The sequence below is a fragment of the Protobothrops mucrosquamatus genome, unplaced genomic scaffold, assembly GCF_001527695.2.
Source record: "Protobothrops mucrosquamatus isolate PMUCROS unplaced genomic scaffold, P.Mucros_1.0 scaffold_75, whole genome shotgun sequence".
NCBI lineage: Eukaryota > Metazoa > Chordata > Lepidosauria > Squamata > Viperidae > Protobothrops > Protobothrops mucrosquamatus.
This window is the reverse complement of record NW_015386151.1, coordinates 194,681-209,090: the sequence shown is the minus strand read 5'-3', so window position 1 is coordinate 209,090 and position 14,410 is coordinate 194,681. Positions and strand designations below refer to the sequence as shown.

General features: G+C 40.2%; 1 protein-coding gene across 1 annotated transcript in view; it reads right to left on the bottom strand.

The window, feature by feature from the left end:
- Positions 1 to 12,828: 12,828 nt before the first annotated feature.
- MYB (MYB proto-oncogene, transcription factor) overlaps positions 12,829 to 14,410 on the bottom strand; it is a 41,424-nt gene continuing 39,842 nt past the window's right edge. The window contains exon 16 of the mRNA XM_015813829.1: positions 12,829 to 13,632. Coding sequence (XP_015669315.1) covers positions 13,516 to 13,632 — 117 coding nt within the window. The 3' untranslated portion in view covers positions 12,829 to 13,515. The remainder of the gene's footprint in view (positions 13,633 to 14,410) is intronic.

Sequence of the window (14,410 nt, the reverse complement as noted above, 5' to 3'; positions counted from 1 at the left end):
ACATTGCCTAGTGCATGGGTGTCAAACTCACCGTGTCACGTGATGTGTCGCAACATATCACAACTTTTTGCGCATTGCCGGAGCTGGGGTGGGCATGGCTTCTGCATGATGCAACCGGCCTGCGAGCCGGCAGTTTGACATCCCTGGCTTAGTGAATATGGGCTATGTTGAAGAAGTGCAAACCTCTTCTATTTTTGGACTTACTCTAGACAGTGTGTTTTCTGCATTCCTATCCCCTAAGATCCAGTATTGGACTTAAAATGAAACTGGAAGCCTTCTATGATCCTGTTTCCAATGTTGGGAAATTTATTGTTTATAGCAGTGATGGCAAACCTTTTAGAGACCGAGTGCCCAAACTGCAACCCAAAACCACTTATGTATCGCCGGGTGCTGGGTGTCGGGTGGCCGTGGCCCACTGGGTGGGTGTGGCTACGGTGGTCATGGCAGATGGGTGGCCGTGGCCAGCTTGATGTTGCTCCTGGGAAGGGACGCCTGTGGGGGGCGGGCAAGGTTGGGGAGATCCAGGGGGTCTTTGGTGGGTGGGGCGGTGGGCAGGAGGCTCGTCCTGCGGGGTGAGGTGAGGCAAGGTGAGGCAGGGCGGGGGTGCCATTGTCGCAGGGCAAGGCGAGGCAGGGGCTGGGTTGGCTGCTGCCTGACACCATTGGCCCCCGCACACAGAGACCAGCGAGCACATGGGTGCTGGGATGCATCCGGCCATGTGGGACCTCAGTGAGTTAGTGGACGGCTGGTTGAAGAGGACGGTTGCCATCTCCGGGGCATGCTGTGCATGCCCACAGAGAGGGCTCTGAGTGCCACCTCTGGCACGTGTGCCATAGGTTCACCACCACTGGTTTATAGGAACAGATATCAATGCTTGGGCGTTAGACAGGAAAGAGCTATATATCCCTAGGACAGGATATTAATATGTCTATAATGCCCTTTCAAGCTATGGGGGCTTTACTTTTTTTTTACTTTTAAGGGGATTATTTTTTATGTTTCTTTATGCATTCAAATATTTTCTCAAAAGTTTGGAATATAGTTCTTATATCTGAAGACCATTAAGTTGAAAAAGTCTGGGATAAGCCAAACATACTGCAGAATTACAGAATTATTTGAGACTGAAGGAAGAATAAAAGCCAGGATCCAATTTGTCCACTAGATTGGATATACAACAACAATCTCAACAATCTATTCCACAAAAGCTAAAAAGTTATACTGGTGTGTCAAGTGGGTATAGTTAGGCTTAGATTTTACTTGCATAGGTAAAAAAAAAAAAATTTCCAAGACTGAAAAACTTCTAGCCTATCAAAAATACTTTTTACAAGTAATTAATTCTCTCTAAATGTTTAATAAATAAAACACTATTTGAATAAATGCCAGTAGATTGCAGATCCCTGTTTATTCACTAAAGAGAGAAGTAGACTCTTTGTGCTAGACAGCTAATTTAGCAATTTACAAAAATGAAGAGATATTGGGCTAGAATCTTAATTATGAGATAAATAAACATGGTATTCCTTAAATACATTTTCTCACATTTGTATTTATTATTGATTCAGTCCTGAAATTTCAAAATAAAAGTCACTGAGCTTTCTCCTGATATCCACAGATTTATCTATATGCATTGCATGTATAATTTGCTATTACTTTTTTTTTTCAATTTGGTGGTCTTTCATTATTGGGCAGTGCAATCCTATAGGGATAGAAGAGAAGAAACCCAGAAGAATTATCTGAGTGTTGCTGAATTTGAGAACTATGTTGTTATGTCAGTGTAAGATCTTTTTTTTTCTTGTTGGTTGGAAGTGGGTGGATTATTCAGACTTTTCCTTCAATACCTCCCCATGAGAAAAAAATTAAATTGATCAGCTCTCAAATGTCTAGTGAATCGATTCATGCTCCCTTTGAACTACTTCTGTCCAAATATCTGTTTTTGCCATTATTAACCAAACAGAAATGGCAAGAATAAGGGCAATGAAGATTTTTGTATCTATTATAAGAACAGTAGTCCTCCACCTATAGATTCCTCTCTCTATGGCAGCAACAAGACCCCACTCAATCCTAAATTCTTCAAGATATTCTCTTAGAGACTCAATGAATGCAGCCTTACTCTAATGTGATTGGATGTTGATCAATTGATTGACTTCCAGTTCCATTTGCTTAAAAAGTCATCTGATTTAAATCTGGGCTGAGGTGCAGGTAATATAATACACACATTCAATATACTATTAATCCAGTGTGTAGGAAAAGATCTTTGGTTCCCTTTTATCTTCCACCTTCAATAGTACAAAGAACAATCTTTGATAGACAGGTAGCCAAAGCACTGAAATCAGATTAATTTGAGCACTGATCCTTAAACACCTTTCATGACTAAGCAGAAATTCTGCCGATATTTTTTTAAAAAAAATTATCAGAACTGTTTGGATGCAAGCTTGATTGTGTCTGCCAAATTAAATTCCACAGAAGTTAGTTGACTACTGTACATTGCCCCCGCCTTCAAAAGTATAATAAGTCTTTGGGTACATTTGCCTCAATTAGCATGCTCAATGTTATAGTAGACAGGTATTTCCTTTTCTCAGCTATTACCTGCCAAGTAATAGATCAATTGCCACTTTCAAAGTGGATAAGCTTTGATAAAAAAGATGAAGATGCATATGACTTAACGTAGTTATTAAAGGTGGCAATTATGTTACCAGGAGATTTGATGTGTGGAATATTTGTGTAGAATTATGGCATGCTACCTGTATTTTTGCAGAGCCAAAAGTAAATATACCCCAAGGTAAATGATTACAGCTCATTCTTATTCATTGCAACATTTTAATAAGCATTTTAGCCTGATGTGTGTGTTCCTTTTCTCACATGCTGTGGTCTTAAATTTGATGGCAATTAGATAAGAGTAATCAAAGGAAGAAATAGTATGTTGACAGAGCTTTTTCAGCCCAGGTGTTCCTAAAGAGCAAAGCTTCCATTTGCTGCCAAAGTAGTCAGAAGTTTTGCATTTGGATTCTTATGAATGGTTGTGAAGATGTTTGCTCTGTGACAGCACAATTCCCCTCTGTGTCGGATCAGCAGAGACAGCTGTGTCTTTCAACAATGGGAGGCATTGTTAGGACAGCTTTAAAGAAGGTTCTCTAAGTTAATGTGATTATGCAAATATTGCTTGAATTACCTTCTATCTTTCACAAATGAACACATTTCATTGTGGGCATCTAGTTCTGCTGTTCAACCTTGAACTCTTCGTTAAGGAAACCAATTCTAACCTATAAATACGCTCTGGTGCGGGCAGTTTACTCTAAAGCGCGGGTGTCAAACTCGCCACATCACATGACGTGTCACAACGAATCACAACTCTTTTTGCATTGCCGGCAATGGGGTGGGTGCGGCTTCGGTATGATGAAACTGGCCCGCGGGCCGGCAGTTTGACACCCCTGCAAGTTAAAGCTTCTGACTTAGAAAGACCACCAGCAACAGACTGGACTGTAAGACTAAATTTCATTCAGGAGCAGATTTTGATAGCATATATATATATATGCTTTTTCTTTAGTGCACCCTGTCGGCCCAAATATGGGAGAGAGAAATCTTTTGCCTGTATCAGCTCAACCTAGAGCCATCTACAGGCAGCAGTCGCTAAACTGCGACATCATATGTGTTTTTCAAAATTTGGATTGCTAACAAAGAATTAAGGGAGTACTGGGATAGCTATTTCGAACTTTATTTAGTTCTCATCAGCCAGACATACCCTTCTGAGATTCGAACCTGGGCTGTCTGCATGTTAAGCAGATGTGTTAACACCTAGGCCACAGGCTCTTTCTCTCTTTGTTAGCTACAAGAAACAGGGGAAGAGGATAAATGCTTTTTCTTTAGTGCACCCTGTCGGCCCAAATATGGGAGAGAGAAATCTTTTGCCTGTGTCAGCTCAACCTAGAGCCATCCACAGGCAGCAGGTCTTTTCTTTCTCATACGGCCTCGATATGGGGGGAGCACTCCCTTTCTTGTGTGTGCCTCTCTTCCTTGAGGATGTGCCTTCACCCTCCACGCAGCTCCCCCCATATCGAGGGTGCCATATGAGAAAGAAAAGGAGGGGATCGCGGTGATGAACGTTGGGGCGTGTCTCGTGCCGCCAGCTGACTCCCGTCGGGATAACTCATGTGTAAACTTGGATGTAACCATCGCACACACTCCCATGGATGAAGGATCGGGTGGGGAGGCTGGCAGGGAGGGGGGGAGGAAGTTGAAGATGATGAAAGCAGCCTGGAGAAAAGCGGCTTGTGCTGGGAAGGTTGACGGGAATGAAGAAGGGGGGAGGAAAGCTGTAACACAGGTGGTTAGGAAGAGAAATGGGGAGAGCAAACAACAAGGAGGGCCCCTGGGTATGAAATTAAACCCCCCTAGTGCACGAGCAAAGGAAAAGGGCTAAAGCAAGGATGAGGGAGAGGAAAGCAAAAACGTGACAGCTTGTGATATGATGATTAAAACTCGAACGCAGATGGACCGGTTGGGCCCGATCACGAGGTCCAGGAGCCGGGTGCAAAAGGCACCACTCCTATAAGTAGCTATCCCATCGACTGCATGTTACCCTGATGATGCTGGCAGGGTGCCGGCGAAAGCTTGGTGTTTTAAATTTTATTAAAACTTTTTATAGTTTTTAAAGAATTTCCTGGTGATCTTACAATTTGTTATATATATTCCCTTGTCCTCAAATAAGGTAGTATTCTCAGTTGTTTTTAACTACTGTCTAGGTATCCTTTGTGGAAGGGGAAGAGCTCCTGTGATGCACTAATGGAACGGAGTCATTTGGTTCTCTTGCTACAGGGATAATAATAATAATAATAATAGTAAAGTTGGAAGGGACCTTGAAGGTCATCTAGTCCAACCCCCTGCTCAGGCAGGAAACCCTATACCATTTGCAGATGTAAGAAAGGCTGGTTATATACTCTGATGAGAGGTTTCCCAGTTCCGTGTCTCTGCCCAATCCAGATTGTCATAGCTGAGATTTGTCATGGAAAACACAGATTTTGTTTGGTCATTTATGGAACGGTTCAGGCTCAACTCAAATATAGTTTAGAGTTTAGACTTAATGATGGTTGTATAGAAAATGTAGTTCCAGGTGAGGAAGGGCAAGAGAATTTGCTCATTAAATTAAGTATTGGAATGGAAAATTTTGATAAAAGGTTTCTGTTGCAAATTTTTAAAGTGATAACACATTTACATTTTTGGTATACATTGTGAAAACATTAGGAGCTCATTAAGCATCTTTTTCATCAAGAATTCTGACCCAGTTTTGAAAGTGCATCACAGGAGGTAAACTTCCTAGTATTTTAAGATTAATAAAGAAGAGAATGGTTTCAGAGGGCCCAGAATACTTTGTTAACAGTATATAGTTTAGGGCAGTGGTTCTCAACCTTTTTAATGGCGCGACCCCAACCGGTCGTAAGTCGAGGACTAAACCGGTTGTAAGTCGAGGACTAAACCGGTCGTAAGTCGAGGACTACCCAACCAGTCGTAAGTCGAGGACTTTCCCTGCCCGGGAGCGCCGCACATGCGTGGTTCCGCCCCCTGTGCCGGCCGAGGCATAGCTGGCAAGCGGCAGAGACGGAGCAGGCCGACCACCAGCTGGCCCAGCCCAAGGGAAGTAAAGCACCCGCCGGAAAAGGGGGAAAAAATGGCGGACAAAAAAATGGCGGACAGCCTTGCTTGGCGACCCCCGTGAAATGGTCGATCGACCCCAAATGGGGTCCTGACCCACAGGTTGAGAACCACTGGTTTAGGGAAGACTCATATAATAAAAATTAACTTTTTAAACATGTTTATGTTACATTAATTATTTTATTTAGACACCACTAGCTCCAAACTGACTCTGTGCAGTCTGCAATGCAATAAATACATTAATAAAAGCACAATATATATTTCAAAAGAAATGATACAAACAAGAATTGCAACCATGCCAGTTTTGACATAAACTTAATTCATTCTGTGTTTCAGCAGCATCACTAGTTGGTATTACTCAGTGATTTACTTACGTGCAGGTCTGGCCTAGGTGACCTGAATATTTGCAGCTTAGCTTTAGATCCATTAGGTATGTTCACTGCCTTGAGTTATTTATAAAAATAATAAAGCTGGGATAAAATAATCTAAATAAATAGTCTCTTGGGAAGGCACTTATTCGGCAGATGTAGAATAAACAATGGATTATATTAGGCACCGTCTCGCCAGAACTGAATTTACCCATCCAATTACTACATTTCTGGAAGATACGTTAAGAGTCCTGCTCTGCCTGAAGTTGGGGTGACATGGACAGGACAACAGGTCTTCTCGTGGGTAGCCGCCTCTAGAATGGAACCTTTCCACCCACAAAAGTTCCTTCCCTCATGGGTTTTAAAAGATCTTTATAAATTATTTTATTTCAGCAGACTTACCCTAAACCAGTGGTTCTCAACCTGTGGGTCGGGACCCCCTTTGGGGTCGATCGACCATTTCACGGGGGTCGCCAAGCAAGGCTGTCCGCCATTTTTTTTGTCCGCCATTTTTCCCCTTTTCCGGCGGGTGCCTTACCTCCCTTGGGCTGGGCCAGCTGGTGTTCGGCCTGCTCCTTCTCTGCCGCTTGCCAGCTACGCCTCGGCCGGCGCAGGGGTCAGAACCACGCATGCGCGGCGCTCCTGGGCAGGGAAAGTCCTCAACTTACGACCGGTTGGGTAGTCCTCGACTTACGACCGGTTTAGTCCTCGACTTACGACCGGTTTAGTCCTCGACTTACGACCGGTTGGGGTCGCGGCATTAAAAAGGTTGAGAACCACTGCCCTAAACTATATTTAAGTACATCCTGGGGGGAAATAAACTTGTTGCTTTATTGTTTTTTGTCATCATCATCATCATCATCATCATCACCACCATCTTAGCCATTGTCTATCCACTGCAGGATGAAGGCCTTTTCAACATGTTTCCAACCTATACAGTCCTGAGCTTTCTGTTGCCAATTGGGCCCGCCATACTTGCTGATGTCTTCAATCCATTTTGTTTTAAGTCTGGATGCTTTTTAACAAGTGGGATCCATTCTATGACTGCCTTGCTCCACCTGCCATCACCTGCTATGTGACCAACCCATTTCCATTTCAGTTCTGTTACTTTCTTTACATTATTCTGAAAACGCAGCCATATGATTTCCCAGCCACGCACATATTACATGATTGGGCTAGTATTTTAACAGCTTATATTGGGTGTCAGTTCTTCAGGGCAACTACAACATTCTGAGATTAAATACTACTGATGTAATGCTGGGAACACAGTCACATTTTTGACTGAGAGCACTGTAGAAGCATGTCTAATTAAGATTCATGTTCAGCAATATAGATGGAAAGTGGTGACATCACACACCATGTGTGCAGCTTTTCTCTGTGGGCATAAATCCTCAAAACCTTACAGTGATGCTATCATGGTGACTCACTCTGTTTTAAAAGCAACAACATGTACCTCTTTTATATATGTTTATATATATGTTTATATATACGTTTACAATTGTGCTTTTCTGTAATAAACATGCATTCAAAGATGTGGTGTGCATCTATTGTCTTGCCTTGTATTCTTGGTGTCCCAATCTGGGACTGTTTCTCTTGTTTGAACCAAGGCTGCATTTTGGGGATCCACTTTTCTCTGGTAGATCCTAGGACGGTGGTGGCGAACCTATGGCACGCGTGCCACAAGTGGCACGCAGAGCCCTCTCTGCGGGCACACGCGCCATCGCCCCAGTCCTAGGCCTTCAGTTGGGTTTTATAAAACCTTTTCGCTTTAGGCCTCCGCCGCCGTGCGCAAAAAAAAAAGGTTCAATCAATCAGTCAATTTCAACTTCTTGCAGGGAAAAAAGTTGGAATTGATTGATTGAACTTTTTAGTCCCACCCACTCTGCTGTTACCACCACAGCCACGCCCATCCAATGGGCCACACCCACCTAATGGGCCATGCCCACCCGGCACCCGACGATACATAAGTGGGTTTTGGGTTGCAGTTTGGGCACTCGGTCTCTAAAAGGTTCGCCATCACTGTCCTAGGATGTATCCTATCAATTGAGCACTGGCTTTTAGGGGAAGTGTGTCACATGGCCATGCTTCTCAACCAACACCAGACTGCAGTCTGTAATATATTTTTTTTATTTCTCAAGAAGGCCTCCAGGGGTACCGGAGACTCAGAAGCATTCCTAGAAATAAAGTCTACTTGGGGAAGGGGACTGGTATTTCCAATATCTTGATACTGGCAGATACTAAGGGCTTCTCGGTGGCTCAGTTTCACCAACTTGCTCTGTATGTTTGACACATAAAAGCTTTGCAGTGTAGCTCTTTTATCACATAGTGTGCAGAAATATTATCCAAGTGACTTGAGGTTTTCTGTGCATGCTTGAAGGCAGCATGATATTGTTCCCTACTGTTGCTAAATCAGGGATTGGTGACCTGTTCAGAAGCTGGGTCCTACCTCCCCATGTTTAAAAAACCAAAAAAGAAACAACTATGTAGTCTTCAACTACAGTTAAATCTTATAAGATTCTGCTATCTTATATCCTGATCTTCTCACATTTCTCATAATACTTCATGCAAAGAAATTGAAAGCTTGTGAAATATGGATGACATAAGGCCATCTCCCAAGATTTACATTTCAGCTTTCCTATTTACTACTCCATCTCCACCTTTCCTTCCTTTCCTTCCTTCCTTCCTTCCTTCCTTCCTTCCTTCTGGCAAATTCTGTCCTCAGATCTATGGAGGATGAGCAATGCTGTGCAGAACCTTGAAAGGTGGTTGGTTTCAACAAAGGTTTGTATGATTCTTGAAACTGCTTTGCATAGCAACTCTTCTGTTTAAAGATGACCACACTGATTTGTTTCATCTCTAAGAATCCGCATGTTAAAACAGAGTCACATTTTCTATTGAAACCACTGGCTTGTTACAACTGCATTACTTTCTTAGAAGCATGTTCCAGGAATGTAAACCTGTTTTTGAGTAAATAGGGTTCCAGTTAAACTTTTGAATTAGTCTAGATTAAATCTCTGCTTGGAATTGTTGAATTCCTTCTGATGAAACATGCAGGAGGTATAGGGTAAATGACAGACATGGATACAGAGGGAAGCCCTTCTGTGTCATGGGTTGATTAGCTCTTCATTCCAGGACTGTGATTAATACGCTCAGTTCTTCCTTTGCTATGGGGGCTTCCATGGGTGCTCAGAGCTCAACATTAATATTTATTAATATTTCCAGTAGTGTCTTTAGAATATATTGTATATTGAAGCAAATTTAAAAAGCAAAGCTAAGTGTAGTAACTGAACAATGAAATAAGTACCACCTTTGCCCAATACACAGTGGACTTTCAGTTATATTAACAAAACAAAAATGATGATGGCTATGAATAACAGACACTATGGTACAACACATGTGAAGGATGCAGCCTGGATAATGTGGATAGACATGTCTACAATCTGTTATGCTTTTGTTTAGTGTGCTTATTTAGATTTATACCCCCCCATTCCCTTCCAGAGCTCATTGTGGAATACATAACATGCTTTTGTATATTTTTTTCCTTCCAGCAACTATGACTATTTGTTTTTACAACTAGTTTGCTATTGTTGATTTCTTCTATTGCTTCTAAGAGTTGTTAATAGTGTCTCCATTTTATGCTATTGAAAAATGCCATGCAATTCTCTGGGGTGTGTATATGAAAAAAGGGACAGGCAGAGAACAGGAGTATATAAATTTATCACATTAAAATAATGTGATCATCGGGGAAGTCTAACACTGATGGCCAAGCTAAGTGGCTATCTTAGAACCAACATCTTCTATCTAAAAAGGAAGTGAAAAGCAAACCAACATGTTAAAGAGTTGTAGTTTAAGGAGGGAGACTTAGAAGAGACACAGCTGGGCTATTTTACTAGACTACAGCTGGGCTATTTTATTATACTCACAACTCATCTGAGTAGTTCTAGTCTGAGAACCTGAATCTTTGCCAAATTCTTAACAGGTAGCAGGAGAAAGGCATAATTTATTGCAGTGCTTAACCCTTCCTTCACCCTGTTTTTCTACTTCTCTAGTTGTATGGCACAGGATGAGGAATAAAGCTGTTTACTCTCCTCTTGAGATCTGTCCAGCTGTGTATGATTAGAGTCCTCCAATAGGATCCATTCTAATTTGCTTCAAAACTCAAGAATTAATAGGGACACCACAATCAGGTTGTAGTTAAATTGCTATCTAAATTTACTGATCAGTCTCGTTATCGTAATCTATAATCTATATGGGTAGCTATGGAAGAAATAAATGCCAGTTAATAGTGGCAGAAAAGAGTAGGGAGATTTTGCAACATGCTATTGAATTTTTTTGTGTATCATCAGCAAATGAGTAAGAATTCTTGAACACAACTCCGTTGAACCTATCAGTTCAAAATTTCAGCTATGGGATTTCAATAACTGAATGGGTAAAGAACATCAGTTTACACTGTTGATAAGAAATGACCACAGGGGACAATGAAGAAATATCGTTAACACCAATTCAACCTTTTATGCGCTTGCATGAGATATTTTGATATACTAAGAGGCGGGGCATGTATTGTAATATAACAGAACAATTTCATCTATTTGGTATTGTCATGGTATATTAATTGGAATTAATTACTTATGTAGTTAGGTATTTTGTTAATTTTGACTGCACCTTTGCTGATTAATAGGCAGAGTTGAAGATCTAGAGATGAGTTTATAGAAAATGGGGAGATATGAAATGAAGATGTATTTAGTTTTATTTTAAGAGATAGTAATAAGGTAATGTTGAATATACTGCTGGGGATGAAGGGGGAAGGTTTATTTTTATTTCTCTTTTGGGGGGAGTTAATTTTTAATATTTCTTTTTTAATGTATTTTTGTGTTAGATTTTTGTATATTTTTATCTGTTTAATATAATTCTTAATAAAATTCATTGAAAACTTGGTGTAATGCCTATCTGATGTTTATAGAGAATTACATAAAAATGTGAAGCAAATTATATTGTAAATAATTAGTAACGTAGGATATAAAAGATGCACAGTACATTGCTATATGATAAAATGGGTTTTACCTAATAATCTTCTTGCAATATTCTCATGGATAGGTTGGGAATTGGTTATGCCATGTAATTTGTAATATATTCTGCAAAGGCTGAATTACCATAGCTTTTTCAGAGATTATGAAAAATTCTTCTGAAGCTGCAACACACCTCAATTGTAATTAAGATCAGAGTTGTATCAAAGCACCTTTTAGAAGCCATTTTGAGGTTAAAAACAGTCCAGTCTTACTTGGCTTTTATTGTGTTGAATACTTTGGACAAAACAGATCTCTTTACAAATGTAGGAATATTATGTATCAAAACTCAAATCCTTTATCTTCATGATCTGTCCCATGGTACAAGCCACTAGTTAGCTAGAAATTCTGGAATAAGACACTTTTTTTGTATATAGATACCAGAAATTTCAAGGGCCCTTGAGTTGCTTTTAAAATTACAGGCGAAGTTTTGATAGCTCTACTTTTTTACACGCTATGAAATAAATTAGGGGAAAATCCCTTAAATGTGTTTGCCATGTAACATTTTTGCCCAAACAATTCCCAAACTGTTGCCCCACCACCATGCCCTCTGGAAATGGTTGGGTTCCTTCACTGCCTTAATCAGGAAGCATTTGTTTGGTGTGGGCCTAATGCCACAACTTATGTCTGTTTAATTGCATGAACCTTCCAACTGTGACATAACCAAGGCTAAGCAAACTATGTGACCCAGTCACAAAATACATTAGAGATGTACTATAATTAAAGCAGGTTAGGGTACTCTGGATCCACGAGTACCTTCTCTGTATCTCTGGCTGCTCTTTAAAGACACCCCACCTTTTCCAAGGCAGACAGAGGAGTTGTGCAGGTTCAGAAAAATACACATCTGAGTTGCAGTTTCACCATCTCAAATGACTGTAGATAGAACTATTAAAACCTTGCCATATTGTCCCATGAGAAAATAAAATGATTCTCTACATAGACTCGTACTGTATGAAACAAGAATTTGGTTATTTTGGTTTTGAAATGGCAGAAACAGCTCAGACTTAAAAAAGGCGAAGCTTACACATTCTAGTATTTTGCAAAACTAACAGAACAAATGGATATAAGTCAAAGGACATTCTTGAGGAGTTTGATAAAATGCCAGCTTATCTTAAGGTAATAAACAAACAGCTATTTTTTTTTACAAAATGCCACACTTTATTTATCTACAAGGCAGTACAGTGTATTATAAAAAGTGCAGACAAGGCTGCACCTAATTCTATTAAGGCAGCGATGTCTGACATAAAAAAAGAAGCCACTTTCTCTTCACACTGAGAAAAAATCAGATTATGGCAGTCCCAAGGCCATAATTTTCTTTTTGAACTGTGCAGAGTCCAAGCATGGAATCTTTGAACGCGAGACAGTAATTGAAGACGTAAGCAAGATTGTGTTTTCCCAAAATACTAAAGATCTGCATTCTATGTTTTCAAAACCTTTGAAAATACATGCACGTAGGCACATAAAAGCTCTCAAGAAGTGTTTCAAAATATTGCTTGTCCAAGAAAAGAGGGAGCATCAAAACAATATTGCAAAAATGAGAAATGCTAGTGCATAGTCAAGATAGCTACTTGCTCCCCGACTAGGGTTTTCTTTTTTTATATAAATCTTTATGGTCCTTTAGTAGTCCATCTACCTGCTGCAAGTCTGCAACAGCAAAGAACGTTACAAATTTAAAAAAAACAACCCAACCCAAAGTCCATTTGGCATTTACAAAATTAAATTACTGAATAAAAATATAATTTGTTTTCATAAAACTATGCTTCATACAGTAGTAAAAAAAAATAAAAGCAAGCTTTTCTTAATAAAAAAAGGAGAAGCTATCTAGATCTCCATTAAGTAGAACAGTACTTCAAATAATTAAAGGTTAAGTGAGCATTTACAGACAAGGTATGGCCCTGCCTTAACTTTCATAGTAGCATTTGCAGTAATGCTTTTCCTGCAGTATTTCAGACCAAGACATTTGTTCAATGATTTTAGCATAAGCTACTGATTGAGTGCCAGCTCTCAAAAAGGAAAAAAAAACCCAACAAAAACCTAGACAACATTTCCATTGGCACTGGAACTCAGGTAGCAACTCTTCACTGAATTAATACTGTGCACTTGATCTCCCCCAAACATTTTTAATCATTTAAAATCACTGTGTTGTTAAAATCTGCATTATTGACAACTGCATAAAATTCAATACCTGATAACTTAATAGAGTAAAGCATCATCAGTGTAAGAGAACTTTGATCTGTCCATTTCCCCTTTTAAGTTGGGCGAATTCCAACCTGATTAATATATGCTTTTGTGAATGTATGCACTTTGTGCTGCTCCCAAATGCTGTACCATAACAACAAACAAACAAATATACAAAAATGTTTTTCTCCCATGTAGAAGAATGGTAACTCCAAATCAACTGTTAAGTGTTTCGAAAAGAGAACATAATGCTTGTTGGCGGACTTTTACATGACCAGCGTTCGAGCTGAGAATGCACCCATGTATTTGCGTGCTGGGTCGGAGAAAGTCAGCGGATCCTCCGTCTTCCCACAGAAAGCTGAATCCCATGTGTTGCTAAAATGCTAAAGACAAAAAGGAGAGAGCAGAATTGAGAAACAGGGTTTTTCTTCTCCAGCTACTTAACACCTAGCCGTGTGACATTGAGAAGAGGGAAGTCCAAAGGCTGCCTTACAAACCACAATGATAAACTGACGATGGACACAAACCTTGGCTTGTGTACATGCATCTTGACCTCAGGTACCTAAAACATGTGTACGGAATTGTAATACTTGTTTCATCACTTGTCCCTGTCTCAGATGTCCCAAGGGAAGTCAATGGGATTGCAATCTAAAACACATAAGCAAAGTACTCATAGGGGCTTAAGTCTCTTAGTAAAGACCAGTCAGAACAATAAGAGCTCAACCCTGGCCTCCAAAAACCTGTTTACTCTAATTCGTTACCAGCTTTCTAATTAACTTGGCACTCTCTCTCCAATCCGCTTTGTTTATAAGATTAAACTTCGGATTGTCGGGACAAGAACGGACCATGACATTTTGATTAGGAATCCATTATTCTCTCCAAAGGCTTCTATTACAATTGCTACCGGTACAATAATAGGAGTCATGCCAGAAGATAAGTTTATAATGTCCTCTCAACCTTTTATAAAGCTTTGCAAACGTGACCAGGAACAAACTTCTGTTTTATGCCTCTAAAAGATGAGTTATTATTGGTTGCTTTTGATCTGGTTGTCATGTTACTTTCAGTACATTTCTATGAGAGTAATTCTGATGCTGCACTGTGGTTATTTATTCAGTATATGAATCATAGGGTGCAGCAGGTAACATGAAATTCAAGGTTATG